At 31.3% G+C, this 13,906-nt stretch overlaps 1 protein-coding gene across 1 annotated transcript in view; it reads right to left on the bottom strand.

The window, feature by feature from the left end:
• Positions 1–441: 441 nt before the first annotated feature.
• LOC145242749 (protocadherin Fat 4-like) overlaps positions 442–13,906 on the bottom strand; it is a 212,420-nt gene continuing 198,955 nt past the window's right edge. The window contains exons 21-24 of the mRNA XM_080105891.1: positions 13,404–13,472; positions 10,054–12,531; positions 6,429–6,594; positions 442–1,252 (exon numbers count right to left, since the gene is read on the bottom strand). Of these exons, the coding sequence (XP_079962017.1) occupies positions 981–1,252; positions 6,429–6,594; positions 10,054–12,531; positions 13,404–13,472 (2,985 nt within the window). The 3' untranslated portion in view covers positions 442–980. The remainder of the gene's footprint in view (positions 1,253–6,428; positions 6,595–10,053; positions 12,532–13,403; positions 13,473–13,906) is intronic.

Below are 13,906 nucleotides of genomic sequence, written 5' to 3'. Positions count from 1 at the left end.
AATTAATATTCTAAAGAAATTGTTTATTCACATCTTATATAAATACATATATATTTATTTATGTATATATATATATGAAACTTCACATTTGGAACTGTTTATTATATTGTGCTCAGTTGTGTGTTTTAAAATGTCCAAACAGATTTGAGCATATATTTCATTTACATAAGACCAGACAAATGCTTCTGCTGTGAGAGCACACTCCAACAACATTAAGTTTTATTTATCTATAAACTGAAATCATAGAATATCACAACAAATAGATCTTTTTTGAAATTGAATTGTTTTTTATGTTACATGATGACATATACCACAAGATTTTATAAGAACAAGATATAATCCAGATGTACAAACATGTTTTCATTTTTTCTTGCATTTTTTTTTCCTGGATTTATTATCCAGTGTGATTAAGATTATTTGTCCCCATGGGCAGCATGCAGCCTTTTCATTTTTTTTTGTTTTTTGTTTTTTAGCTTTTAGCTTTTTTTTCTTTTTCTTTTTGTAACACAGATTTTACTACAAAACATTTAACGAATAAACATTTTAAGAAAATTAATAAGAATAAATATTTTTAAAAGAAACTCTTTGGTATTGTTTACAAGATTTTCTAAAAAGTTATCGTTCCAGTTTAGAAGTGGAATGTTGCTGTGTTTTCATGTTTTATGTTACAAGAACATGATAATAGTGATGTGAAATTTGGAAGTTGAAAAACTTGACTGTAAAAGCATTCATTCTGTAGTCTTAGCACAAGTAAGTGTAGACCCTATCTAAATACAATCATTCAGTGAAAAAAAAACTTAATGTGTTTAAGAAATAAGATAAAGGATAAGGTGTTTGTGCTGCCAGTGTTTCTTAAAAGACATACTAAAATAGTTTCAGAGTAAATTTAAATCGCATTAATCAATCGTAATTTAACAAATCTAGGAATATCTCAATGTTATATAGAATGTTATTACCTTTATATATATATTTATGAAACATTAATTGAAATCAGGAACTGGTGGTAAAGGTCTTGGGTTTCTATAAATATTTCCTGTTGACTGCTGACTTATATCAGAAGAGTTGCTATCCTCTGTCACAGAATCTTTGTTGTCATTATTTTGTGGAAGAGTTGGTGTGTAAAATCCCCTGGCCACAATGGTTGTATCACTTGGGTAGTTGACAGTTTGTCCCAATGGCCTCATCTCTGTCTCTTGTCCTGGCAGCCTTCTTTGTTTTGATGGTGAATTGCAATACTGGGAAGTATAAACTTCTGGAAAGGAGGAATAAAGAGATAAGCAATTTCTAACTTATTGTTACATAATAATGATAAAGACTGTTAAGGATTAATTTAGTTAATGGCTTAGTTAATTTTTGTTAATACATTAAAAATAACATAAATAGAGGTTTTGTCCATCCGTCAGTCACATTTTTAAAATGTAATAAATACATTGCAAAAATTGTTGTAAACATAAGATATACATTATGGAATATGTCTCTTTTTAAAATATAAGAGCTTAATTACTTTTAGAAATGGAAAATATTGCATATATAGTAAATAATATATTCCTAAGAAATAAGAAAGATGCCACAAGCAGAAATTAAAACCTTGAGATCTTAAGTGAGGTTCTACCAACTGACCTATTTGAACTTTCTTATAAAGTTTAAAACAAAACAAAATAATTATAACATTGGCATGATGTCATAGATATACGATTTATGTCATATTTCGAAAAATGAATTAAAACATAAATGATAATAAAAAATGAATTAATTTGTAAACATTATCAATAGCATTAGAAATTATTTTGTTTAAAACTATTTTTCACACTTATACAACAATTCTATAATCCTTCCAGCCTAGCAAATATATGTGACCAGAGGAAGCATATATTTGCTAGTTTAGTAAAATGACTTTACTTACATGTTTCTATACAATTCATTAATTTGTTTATAAAATTCTACTATTTATATGATAATTATTCACTTTCACTTCATAAAAAAATCTAATAAACATGAGCTTTGGTATAATTAAGGCTGAAGATGCATAAATATTTTGTTTCGTTTGTCTTTATGATCTACAGACAAGTCCAATCTCTTAGCCTTTTGGCTAGGAGCAGAATGTAGTATTTGTTCAAATATTACATTGCATCTTTTCTGTCCTCAGTCAATGGATAAGAAATCCTTCTAGACTGAGACAAACTTTATTTTTGTCTCAATCCAGAATTCCCTTTTTTGGAAAAGATTTTTCCAGATTAGAAATTAACCTTATGTCTAACTATGCCCTTGTGAGAAGGCAATTAAATAGGAACAAATTCAATCGTTAGTAGACTAGTCATTGTTGTATAAAAGTGTCTTTAAAAAAAGGATTCTTTTTGCTACATTATGATTTTAAAGTGAGAGATAATATCAAATTCTATAAAAATTTAGGATCCTAAACAAATCTTAGATTCATTGAAACAGTAAATTCAAAGCAGAAAAGTTGGCTTGGAGAGTAATAATGGTTACCTTTTTTCAAAATATTTTTTAAAGGGAGATAATCTGGGCAGATTTTAAAGGAACAATCTAGATAGATATAGTTATTTTTTTTTTTACAAAGGAGTTACCACTTATCAAGTTCTGAAGGCCACTTGAGGATAAAGGTTAATGAATGTAAGGTGGTAGTTTAGTAATCATTAATGGCGTAGATTGGGTAGAATTTGGATTATTTAAGGGGACGACTTAACAAGAACTTATATACATTGGATTTGAAGGCAACCATATTGTAATCCAATGGGAAGCAGACCAATGCAACAGTGTTCCCTATGCGGGCAATTCTAGAGAAGAAGCTTTGTTCATAGAATCTGCGTTTGGATTTAGGCACAGATAGAAAGTGAGGAAAATTATTGATAGTGGTTGTGGCTAGTTGAGTGGGTTTTTTTTTTTAAGTTTGGTAAGGGAGGTACCATAGATTGGAGCTCAGATGAGCACTTAATATGAAAATAATGATAAAGCAGAGAAAGGTTCGCAATGTCTTTTCTGTGGGAAAGAGGTTGCACGTAAGACAAATGGACATCACCAGTTTTGAACTCTATCAAGGCAAGATAGAGCATGGCAAGCAGCTCCTGCCCAGATGTGGCAACAGTATTCCATTTTAGGACATACTTGGTTCTTTTACAGATAGAGAATTGTTTTGGCAGTGAGATACCTACTAGAGTGGTAGAATATTCCAACCATTTTTCCAGTGATCTTAGCAGCAGATTTGATGTATGTGTTTCATTTCAGATCAGAAGTGAAGGTCAGTTCCAGAAGCTTGTAAAGACATAGTTCTTCCCCAAGATGATAGCCATTCATTTCAATTGGGGCCAGATGGAGATCAGAGCAATTATGATGAAAAAAAGAGAAGCTTGGTTTATGATGCATTAAACTTAACCAGCCACTTTTTCCCCGATTGCACCACATGCAATCAGAAAAGAGAGAATTAGAAAGATCTTGGTCATTGCCGGTCTTTGAAGTGTTGCCATAGATAGTGGTGTCATCTGCATAAATGTCTAAGAATGTGATTTGGGAGATCATTGATGAAGATCAAGAAGAGGATGGAACCCTGAGGGACGCAAGTGTTGATACTATGAGTTCCTGATTTCTGCCCATCAACAACTACTCTTATAAGCCTATCAGAGAGAAAGGATTTAATAATTGATGGGACATTTCCAGCTATGGAATAGCTGGAAATCTTATGAAGTAGACCTACCTTATGAAAAGCCTTTCTTAAGGTCTAATGACAATAAATACAGTATATAATAAAAAATACTTTAAAGACATTGAAAAAAAACATTGGTGAGAAATTTAATAGGAAAGTTGCACTGCAGAATAGCTGACTTCATTTTCACTATGAATTACTTTTAGAAATGGAAAATCTATGGCAGTACATCAAAGACCGTTAAAGACCAAGTTCTCTCTGATTCTCTCTCCTCTGATCTTGAGCATGTGGTACAATGGGGAAAGAAGTGGCTGGTTACTTTTAATTCATCTAAAACCAAGCTTTTATCTTTACATCATCAACGTTCTGATCCGTATCTGGCATCAACTGAAATGAATGGCTCTCATCTTGAGGAGGCTCCATGTTTTGACAAGCTCCTGGGCTTGACCATTACTCCTGATCTGAAATGGAACATGTACGTCAAATCTGTTGCCAAGGATGCTGGGAAAATGGTAGGATCCTTCTATCTCACAGCTGATGCAATTCTCTACCTATATAAGAGCCAGGTACGTCTAAGGATGGAGTATTGTTGCCACATCTGGGCAGGAGCTGCTAGAAAGACTTATCCTCCCTTGACAGAATTCAAAACAAACTTTGTAGCCTAGTGGGGGAATCTCTTTTCTCTTCCTTGCGACCTCTATCTCACAGAAGAGATGTTGCGAGCCTGTCTCTGCTTTATCGTTATTTTCATGGCAAGTGCTCGTCTGAGCTCCAATCTATGGTCCCCCCCTCGCCAAACTTTCACGAGAAACAGTCGTCTAGCTGAAAACACTATCAATAATTTCCCCCACTCTTTATCTGTGCCTAAACCTAATCGTAGATTCCATGAACAAAGTTTATTTCTTACAACTGAACACCTGTAGAACTCTCTTCCTATTGCCTGCTTTCCAGCTGACTATAATATGGTCGTCTTCAAGCCCAACATAAACAAGTTGTTGATGAGCTGTTCCCCCTAAGTAATCCAATTTACCAAATTTCCACTACTAACAATTATTACAACATATACCACCGTACGCTTATTAACCCTTATCCTCAAGTGGCCTCTGGGCCTTGATAAGTGGTGACTCCTTTGTAAAAAAAAAAAAAAACACTGTGATGCACCCAGGCATCCTTTAAGGGTAACAAGAGCTATTCTGTTAGAATTTTGTTTGGAAACACTTCATTCATACAAAACAATGGTCTTGGACCTTCAGAATTTTCGTTCTCAAAAGAAAATTTGTAAGGAACATGTCTTGAAATTACTGAGGAAGCAGAAACAACTCTTTCTATATGAGGCACAATATAGAATTCTACAGAGTAAAATTAGTGAAGTAAAAGTATATTCACTTAGATGAAAGATATGTGGAGAAATAGTTTGAATGTTGTCCTGTTAATAACTTAAAATTGGGGAAACACTATCCATCGAGCCAGTCTGAAAGACAAAAGGAATAAATGCAAATGGTTATCCCAATAAAAACCAAAATTTTACATATGGTTGGGCGTGTGCATCAACTGTGAAATAATGAGCTTGTAAAGAATTGCTTTTATTTAGATCTTCATTTGCAAAGTCAAATCAAGAAGGATATCTTTTTTTTATGCATCATTTAATGCAGCGGTTCTCAACCGGGGGCGAATCGCCCCCTAGTGGGCGAAAATCAAATTTGGGGGGGGCGATTTTCAATCAATTTTATCTGTGAAAAATTTTGACATTTTTGCGAGTAAATTTTTTAAATTTTTTGAAATTATAAACGCGTAGCTAAACTATTAGTGCGAAACTTTGTTCACGTGACCTATGAATTGCTCTCTTATAAATGAATTGTCAGTTTTGAATATTCAATTTATTTCAGTAAATCAGTAAATTAATATTATTTATAAATAAATAATATTAAACCTGACATTGAATTTTTAGCGAAACATCACCAATCTCAGGGCTCACACTAGTTAGACTCTCTACATTTCTTGTAAATTTGCAATAAAATTATTTTTAATTAATTTGTTTTCCATTTGCATGTACAAAATGTTTCTAGTGTTGGTTAGTCATAATTACAATATTTGTTATTTATTCTTGGAGGCGATTATGAATTAACTTAAGTCAAAAATAGCTTTTGGGGGCGATAGCCGGGAAAAGGTTGAGATGTATGTACATTCACCTAACAATTTAATGGAACAAAACATACCGTAAAAATTGAGTATAACTTAAAAATCCTATCTACAAAATAGCACGGCCTGTATCCTGCATAAGTACCAAAACCACACACACGCACACACACACATTCATTCCATTATGTGAATTTACAAAAACAAAAACACAAAAAACAGTTAGCGTTAATCAAGTTTTCATTATTATAATTGTTATAAAATACTTTATTTGCATTAAATTAGTTTTCATTTAAAAATAAAGTTTAATTATATAATATTTATTTGTTTATTAAAAGATCAAAAAATTATATTGAGAAATAGAATATTGTTTTATGACCAAAAATTATAAGGGGGTCCACCAAGAAAAAAAAGAAGGGAAAAGGGGTCCATGGGTCAAAAAAGGTTGAGAACCGCTGATTTAATGGAATTCATCATTAAATGCAAATATTTTATTTTTTTATCTTTTATTTTCCATATGGTTTTAATTTAAAATTCTAATTTTAGTCTAATCATTTAGTTATTATAATTCAATCAATATACAAGCATGAATACAATATGTTTTAGTAATTATTTATAATATTGGTGTACTTACCAACTCCTTCAAGTTGTCTTGTGTTTATATCACTTTCATTGGAACTTGCAGTGCCACTACGGAAGCATGTTTTTGGTGATGATTGATTATTATATTCAAAAGGAATGATTTCATGTGATTTCTGTTTTGTATCCTTTGTTAAAATAGTTTCTTGTTGTCTGTGACTCTGTAAAAAATAATATATATACGTATATTCCATAATGTTTAATAAAGTAGTGCATAAGGAAATATAATATGTAAGTATTTTTACATTTCAAAAATATTTTTAAAAGTTTAGAAATATTGTGCAGTTACACATCACTATTTTATGAGAATGCCTACACAGCATTTCAATCACTTTGAGAGAAAATAGTCATAAAATTTACTTTAATAATGTGTAAGTGTACAGGATTATCTTTCTATATAAGTTAGAAGTTATCACATGCTCAAAATAAAGATTCTAGAATGCAATGCAAATAATAATAATGCTTATAGGCAATCAATAATCACAAGTTAAAAGCAAAGTAAGCTCAATTTCAAACCCAATACAAAGTAAACAAATACTGATTTTAAACCTAACACAAAGCCTGTAATTTTTTTTTTTTTTTTTTTTTTACATAGGAATCACCACATTATCAAAGCCAAGAGGCCACTCAAGGATAAGGGTTAAAGAGTGTACAGTAGAAATTGGACAATATAGTAATCATTAGTAATGAAAATTTGGTAAATTTGATAACTTATATGGAACAGCTCATCAAGAACTTATTTACGTTAGACTTGAAGACAACCATATTGTAGTCAGCCGGAAAGCAGAAGACAATTCCACAGGCGTGCAGTTCTAAGTAAGAAGCTTTGTGCATGGAATCTACGTTTAGGTTTAGGCACAGATAAAGAGTGGGGGGAATTATTGATAGTGTTTACAGCTAGACGAGTGTTTCTTGTGAAAGTTTGGGGAGGGGGGACCATAGATTGAAGCTCAATCGAACATTTTCCATGAAAATAACGATACATCAGAGACAAACTCGCAACATCTCTTCTGTGAGATAGAGGTTGCAAGGAAGAGAAAAGGACATCTCCTACGAGGCTACGAAGTCTATTTTGAACTCTATCAAGGCAGGACAAGTCCTTTCTAGCAGCTCCTGCCCAGATGTGGCAACAGTATTCCATCCTTGGACGTACCTGGCTCTTATATAGATAGAGAATAGCATCAGCAGTGAGATATCTACCGGATCGATAGAAAGATCCCACCATTTTTCCAGCGGCCTTGGCAACAGATTTGATGTACATGTTCCATTTAAGATCAGGAGTAATGGTCAAGCCAAGAAGCTTGTCAAAACTTGAGGCCTCCTGAAGACGAGAGCCATTCATTTCAATTGATGCCAGATGTGGATCAGAATGTTGATGATGTAAAGAAAGAAGCTTGGTTTTAGATGCATTAAAAGTAACCAGCCACTCCTTACCCCATTGTACTACGTGCTCAAGATCAGAGGAGAGAGAATTGGAGAGAACTTGGTCGTTTACTGTCTTAGATGTGCTACCATAAATGGTAGTGTCGTCAGCATAAATGTCTACAAATGATGTAAGGATGTGATTTGGAAGATCATTAATGTAGATCAGGAAAAGAGTTGGGCCCAGGATGGACCCCTGAGGGACACCGGCATTAATACTGTGAGCTTCTGATTTTTGCCCCTCAACTACTACTCTTATGAACCTATCAGAAAGAAATGATTTAATAATTGAGAAGACATTTCCAGCTATACCATAGCTAGAGATCTTATGAAGTAAACCTTCATGCCATACCCTATCAAAGGCCTTAGATATGTCAAGAGCAATTGCCCTAGAAAGGTTGCCTCTGTCGAGAGATTTGCTAATCCTATGAGATATAACTGTAAGCACATCTGCTGTAGATCTAGCAGAACGGAAACCATATTGAGTGTCACTAAGAAGGTTATTTTTGTTGAGATGGTTGATTACTTCTGTATTTAACACAGATTCCAGCAACTTACTCATGACGCACAGGAGACTTATTGGCCTGTACTGAGAGGGGGATGAGCGATCACCTGAATTCTTAAATACAGGGCATACTGATGAAATAGAACCATAAAATACTTAAAACTATAGAAAATATTAAACATATAATAAAACATGCAGTAACAGATTTATACAACAATCATGAAGAAATAAATTGTATATATTATAATTTTGGTGATTGTGCATCTATGTTACCACACTATTGTTTTTTGATTAGTATTTGTATGTTAAATTCAATTTTTACAATATTTTTGCTTATTAAATTATTAGGTGAAAGTACAGAATAGTTACAGAACACCCCCCCATTCCTATGTTAAGAATGGATTTCTAAATAATAATGTTATTATTTCAGCATAGTAACATTGATGCACAAGTACCATAATTCCTAATATCTGATAATATGTAAACATTATTGAAATATATAACTGCCGATACATTTAACCTTTCTATAAAATAAAAGAATAATGTATTGAAAACTTAATATAGATTCTAGTCACACCTAAAAAAAGAAAGTATAGATCTTGATCAAAAGACATGTTATATTCATTAAGAAACAAAGATTTAAGAAAAAAAATTGAAATTATGTCATGGATATAAATATTCATAAAAACCTTACAAGACTGTTATTTTAAAAAGGAGAAAGACACTAAAAAATTCTAATAGGATTGAATCGAGATTACGTGGAACAAAAATTCAAGAATTGGAAACATGAAAATACCTAAAAATACAAGTTTAATTAAGACAACTTAAATCAGCTTAAGGATTGCTACAAAAAATTTAAAAAATAATTGGTTGATCAAGGAAAAATAAAATTCATCTCCAATTATATTTATATTATTTTCTCTTGATTTAAAACTTTACATTATTTACATGTTTCAGATTGTTGTCATGTTGATTGTTATTGTTATGTTAACATTGTTGGAGCTATTGTACTCTCCAGCTTTAATATGCCTTTTGTCACAGTCAACAACCTTTTAGGATCTTCAAACTTAACTTTTTTTTTAATCAACTAGGGAAGACTGATCACATTCTGTATTTCATACCATTGTGAGATAGAAACACATTAAGTACACCAAGTATAGAGATGAACACAATATGGAAACTAATAATTAAGAAATTAGATAATTTTAGAATAAAAAATAATAATGGTAATAATAAAAAAAATATTAATGACAATATAACATAAAATATATAAGTATAGATAAGTAATTACACTAGACAGTAATTTTATACCACCAGCTACTAAAAATTGACCCAAGATTTTCTCAGTAGATACATTAGCTGAGTGTATAATTGCATTTGCTAAGAGATATTCTAGAATTAATTCTACTTAAAAACTTAATTGATAAGTATGAAATGTAAAATAAATAAGTATGAAATGTAAAATAAAATTGGTTCGGTTTCAAAAGTTTTGGAATGTTATTGACTATGACAAAAAAGTCCCAAATATGTAAATAACAATATCTAATCTCAAAAATATCATCAAATATAATTTTAAACTCATGTTTTGGGTTTTTTTTTTTTTTTGGTCATATAAAAACAATATAGAGATGTAATTCTTAAATATAAAATGTGGAGCATTAAAAAAATTGATATTATGACAAAAAGTATTTACCTGGGCCTCTATCCGATTAGTGGTTTGTGTCTGTGGAAGAGATGCTGATCTTTGTTGTTGACTGGGAAGCTTTTCTGTGGGATGGGATTCTCTGCTGGTTGCGTTTAAATGAGCATTTCTTATTTTATCTGTTTGACCTTGATTAACATTGACAGAAGTTGGCCAAGATATTCCCTGCTTTGAAGGGCACATCAAATGTCTCTGATCACTCATATATCTGCCACTTGGACCAACAACACCCACATTGGCTGGTGCCATTGCATGGGCATATGTGACATTTCTCTGATCATTACAGCGAATGATACATACCGAGATTGAAGCAGTAATGATGACTGCTACGGTCACTGCTACAACCGTAATAATAATGACTGACGTAAGATCAACTTTATCTTCAGTGATTGTATGAACGGCACTTAGCATTTCTGATGTCTTGTTGCTTACAGTCACAGTGAAAAACATACTAGTTGTTGCTGATAGAACTGGGCTACCACTATCCTTGACAATAAACACTAGCTCATAGGAACCAGCATCTTGTTGCGCAAGCACCCGATTGAAAGTTAACAAACCAGTGTACTGGTTGATGGTGAACATCTGCTTGTCATTGCCTCTGATTATTTCATATTTTAGAAATGCATTCTCTTGACTATCTCCATCAGCTGCCTTTACACAAGTGATGTTCTTTGAATGATGCCGGTAATATACAACATCCATGTTATAAGGATTGACACTGGGAAATGTAAAATACGGAGCATTATCATTTTTATCAGTCACTTCAACAATGACGTTGACTGTATTATTGAGAGATGGGATTCCATTATCTTTCACAAATACTTGAAACTTGTAAATGTTTTGAAACTCATGATCCAGTGACATAATGGCTGAAATCATGCCATCATCTTTGATTTTGAAAGGTAAAAACTGTTTGTTATTTGTGAGCAGAGAATAGGTGAGTTTCCCTCCAACTCCCAGGTCTGGGTCTGTTGCATTGATGAAGCCAACAGAAAATCTCGACTTCTCATTCTCTTCAATCAAGAACTTAAATGTCTCCATAGAGAACTGTGGCCTTACATCATTCACATCGGTGACTTTGATGGAGAACTTACTCTTACTTTGCAGTGGAGGAGATCCTTTATCTTGACAGCTGATGATAATTTCATGCTTTGCCTCTCTTTCTCTATCCAATGCTTTTTTCACAATTACTTGGTATTTCTTAGTGTCGAGACTTTGTAGTTTAAATTTATCATAATGCAGATTGCAACTCACTTCTCCATTTTGTCCAACATCATGATCAGTCACTTTTACATATGCAATGGAACTTCCCACCTCAATGTTTTCAGAAACTGATGTTGAATCTTTTCCAGATGCTGACAAAAATTTTAAGTTTATTGCTGGTGGATTATTTTGTTGACTGATTACATTCACTTGTACCATCGATTTTGAAATGAAAGATGGGTTGCCTCCATCTTGAGCTTCAACAATTAAGTTATATGCATGAATATTACTCAATGTAAATTTCTTTTCTAAGAAAATCTGTCCAGTTTGTTGATTGAGTTTAAAATGACTTTTAGCAACATCAGATGTTTTTGTACTGAAATGATAAGTGACTCTTCCATTTTTACCAGAATCTAAATCTGTGGCAGATAAAGTTGCAATAGAAGAAGTTTCACTTGGTTCATTTTTTATTGTGACATTATAAAGATTTTGTGAGAAGACAGGAGGATTATCATTCACATCTGCAACTAAAATGTGAACATGTAAAATACTTTGTTTAGAAGGAGATCCGCCATCTTTAGCAATGACTTTTACCATGTAGCTTTCTTTCATTTCTCTGTCTAATCTTTCTTTCAGAATAATATAGAGATCAGCTGTTCGGTCTACAGTTTTTGAAACTGATAAATCAAATGGTTCATCTTTATATTTTTTAAGCTCATAAGTAATCTGAGAATTGATAGTTCCAATATCTTTGTCAACAGCATTAGGAATCATTTTTTTGGTACCTGTAATAACATCTTCATCAAATGTTATGCTTATTTTTTTATCAGGAAATTCTGGTTGATGATCATTTACATCTTGAATTTTTACTTTTACTTCTAAGATCTTCATAATTCTTTTGGATTTTTGAACAGCAACATCAACCATCAAAAAACACTGCTTATTAAATGTACATAAAGATTCAGCATCCAATGTTTGTGCTGTATAAAGTTTTCCTGTATTTTTAGAAATCCGGAATAATGGAGAACTGCTTGTTCCATCCTGTTCCATAAGACTGAATGAAATGAGATTTTGATCTTGTATGGCCACATCATCCATCACGTTAGAATCGGCAGCAATGTCTCCAAGGTAAGTGCCAGGACTTTTGCCTTCTTCTACTGTGAATATTAGTTCTACACAGTAAGAACAGTGTAATATAAAGAGGAGAATAGATATTTGAATGAACATAATTTTTCTGATTTTCAGAAATCTTGAACAATTTTGTTTCTGAAATAGGAAAATAATTGCAAATAAATAAATTATGTATGAAATTAGATTAGTATTTCACAAAAAATAATTCATTAAAATTTGTGTTACTATGAAAATGTTTATAAATATTTTATTATGACTAATTGCTGAATGAAAATACATTCATAGCATATGCAAGCACATCAATTCATCTACAGTGTAAATCTTAGATAACAAATCTAAGATTTTAATTCAAGTTTACATTTTCATATATAATCACTAAATTAAACAATGGAGTAATTTTAGTTAAACAATCAAGTTTAAAGGATAAATTTATATATTTTGTTGCTTTTTTTCATAATTTCAGTGTTAATTTATATTGTAATAAATGATCGTTTATTTGCAGCTGAAGTCAGTAAAAAATTTTAAAAATTCATATTTTCTATCAATATCATATTATTTGTATCATTGAACATTTATCTATTTATCTATATCTATTCAGCATCTTTAATTAAAAAAATTATTATTATTATAATTTTTTTAGAATTATTACATTTATTTCAAAATTATGAAATTATAAAAATATGAATTATGTTTGATTAAAGTGTCAACATTTCTGTCTTTGAAAGAAATTTTTCATAAGCAACATTTATTCTATATTTTGAAATCATAGAGACATGAATTGATAATAAAATTGAAAAGAATCCAAGAAATCCTATCCAAGAAAATTGAACATAAAATAATTACATATAAAATCGATTACAATAATTTAGTAGATATTCAATGATTTTTAAACTGAAAATTATAGGTGGAAATATTATGCATGCTTCTTTGTTTGAAGATTTTTGTGTAGCAAATATTCGGTAATAAAAGTAGAAATAAACAAAAAATTGAAAACATGATATATTTACCATTGTTATGAAGGTTTCTTGATCTTGTCTTAAGATGGTAGCTACATACTCATAAATGTTGCATCTATTCTTTTATAAGAATATTATTAAGAGTCAAAATATTTTACTTAAGGTTGATACAGAAAAAGGATCTAGTAGTCCTAGTGAATATGTTATATGAACAATGGCTGCTACAATACACTATGAACATTATTCATCATGTACAAGGAGGATCTTCCAAATTTGATTTTAGTAATTTGATTATTTTTTTTAAACAAAGCTATTTTAATTATTTACATATTCAAAAATTCACATATTTGAATGTATATATAAAAAATGTTTATGTAAAGAAAATCAATGTTGTACTCCCAAAATGCAATTTTACAAATTAATTCCTTTGTGTTTTGCAGTCATTTTTTCTCTTAACAATGTCAAGATGGCTTTATTCAGTTACCACATCAAAATGACTTCACGTAAGTTTTAAAAATGTATTTTTATCTATTGATTAAAATCTTACATATTTG

Source organism: Euprymna scolopes, chromosome 21 (assembly GCF_053919585.1).
Source record: "Euprymna scolopes isolate OS-2025 chromosome 21, ASM5391958v1, whole genome shotgun sequence".
NCBI classification, from domain to species: Eukaryota; Metazoa; Mollusca; class Cephalopoda; order Sepiida; family Sepiolidae; genus Euprymna; species Euprymna scolopes.
Note: the sequence above shows the minus strand (reverse complement) of the source record. Positions and strands in the feature narration are given on the sequence as shown.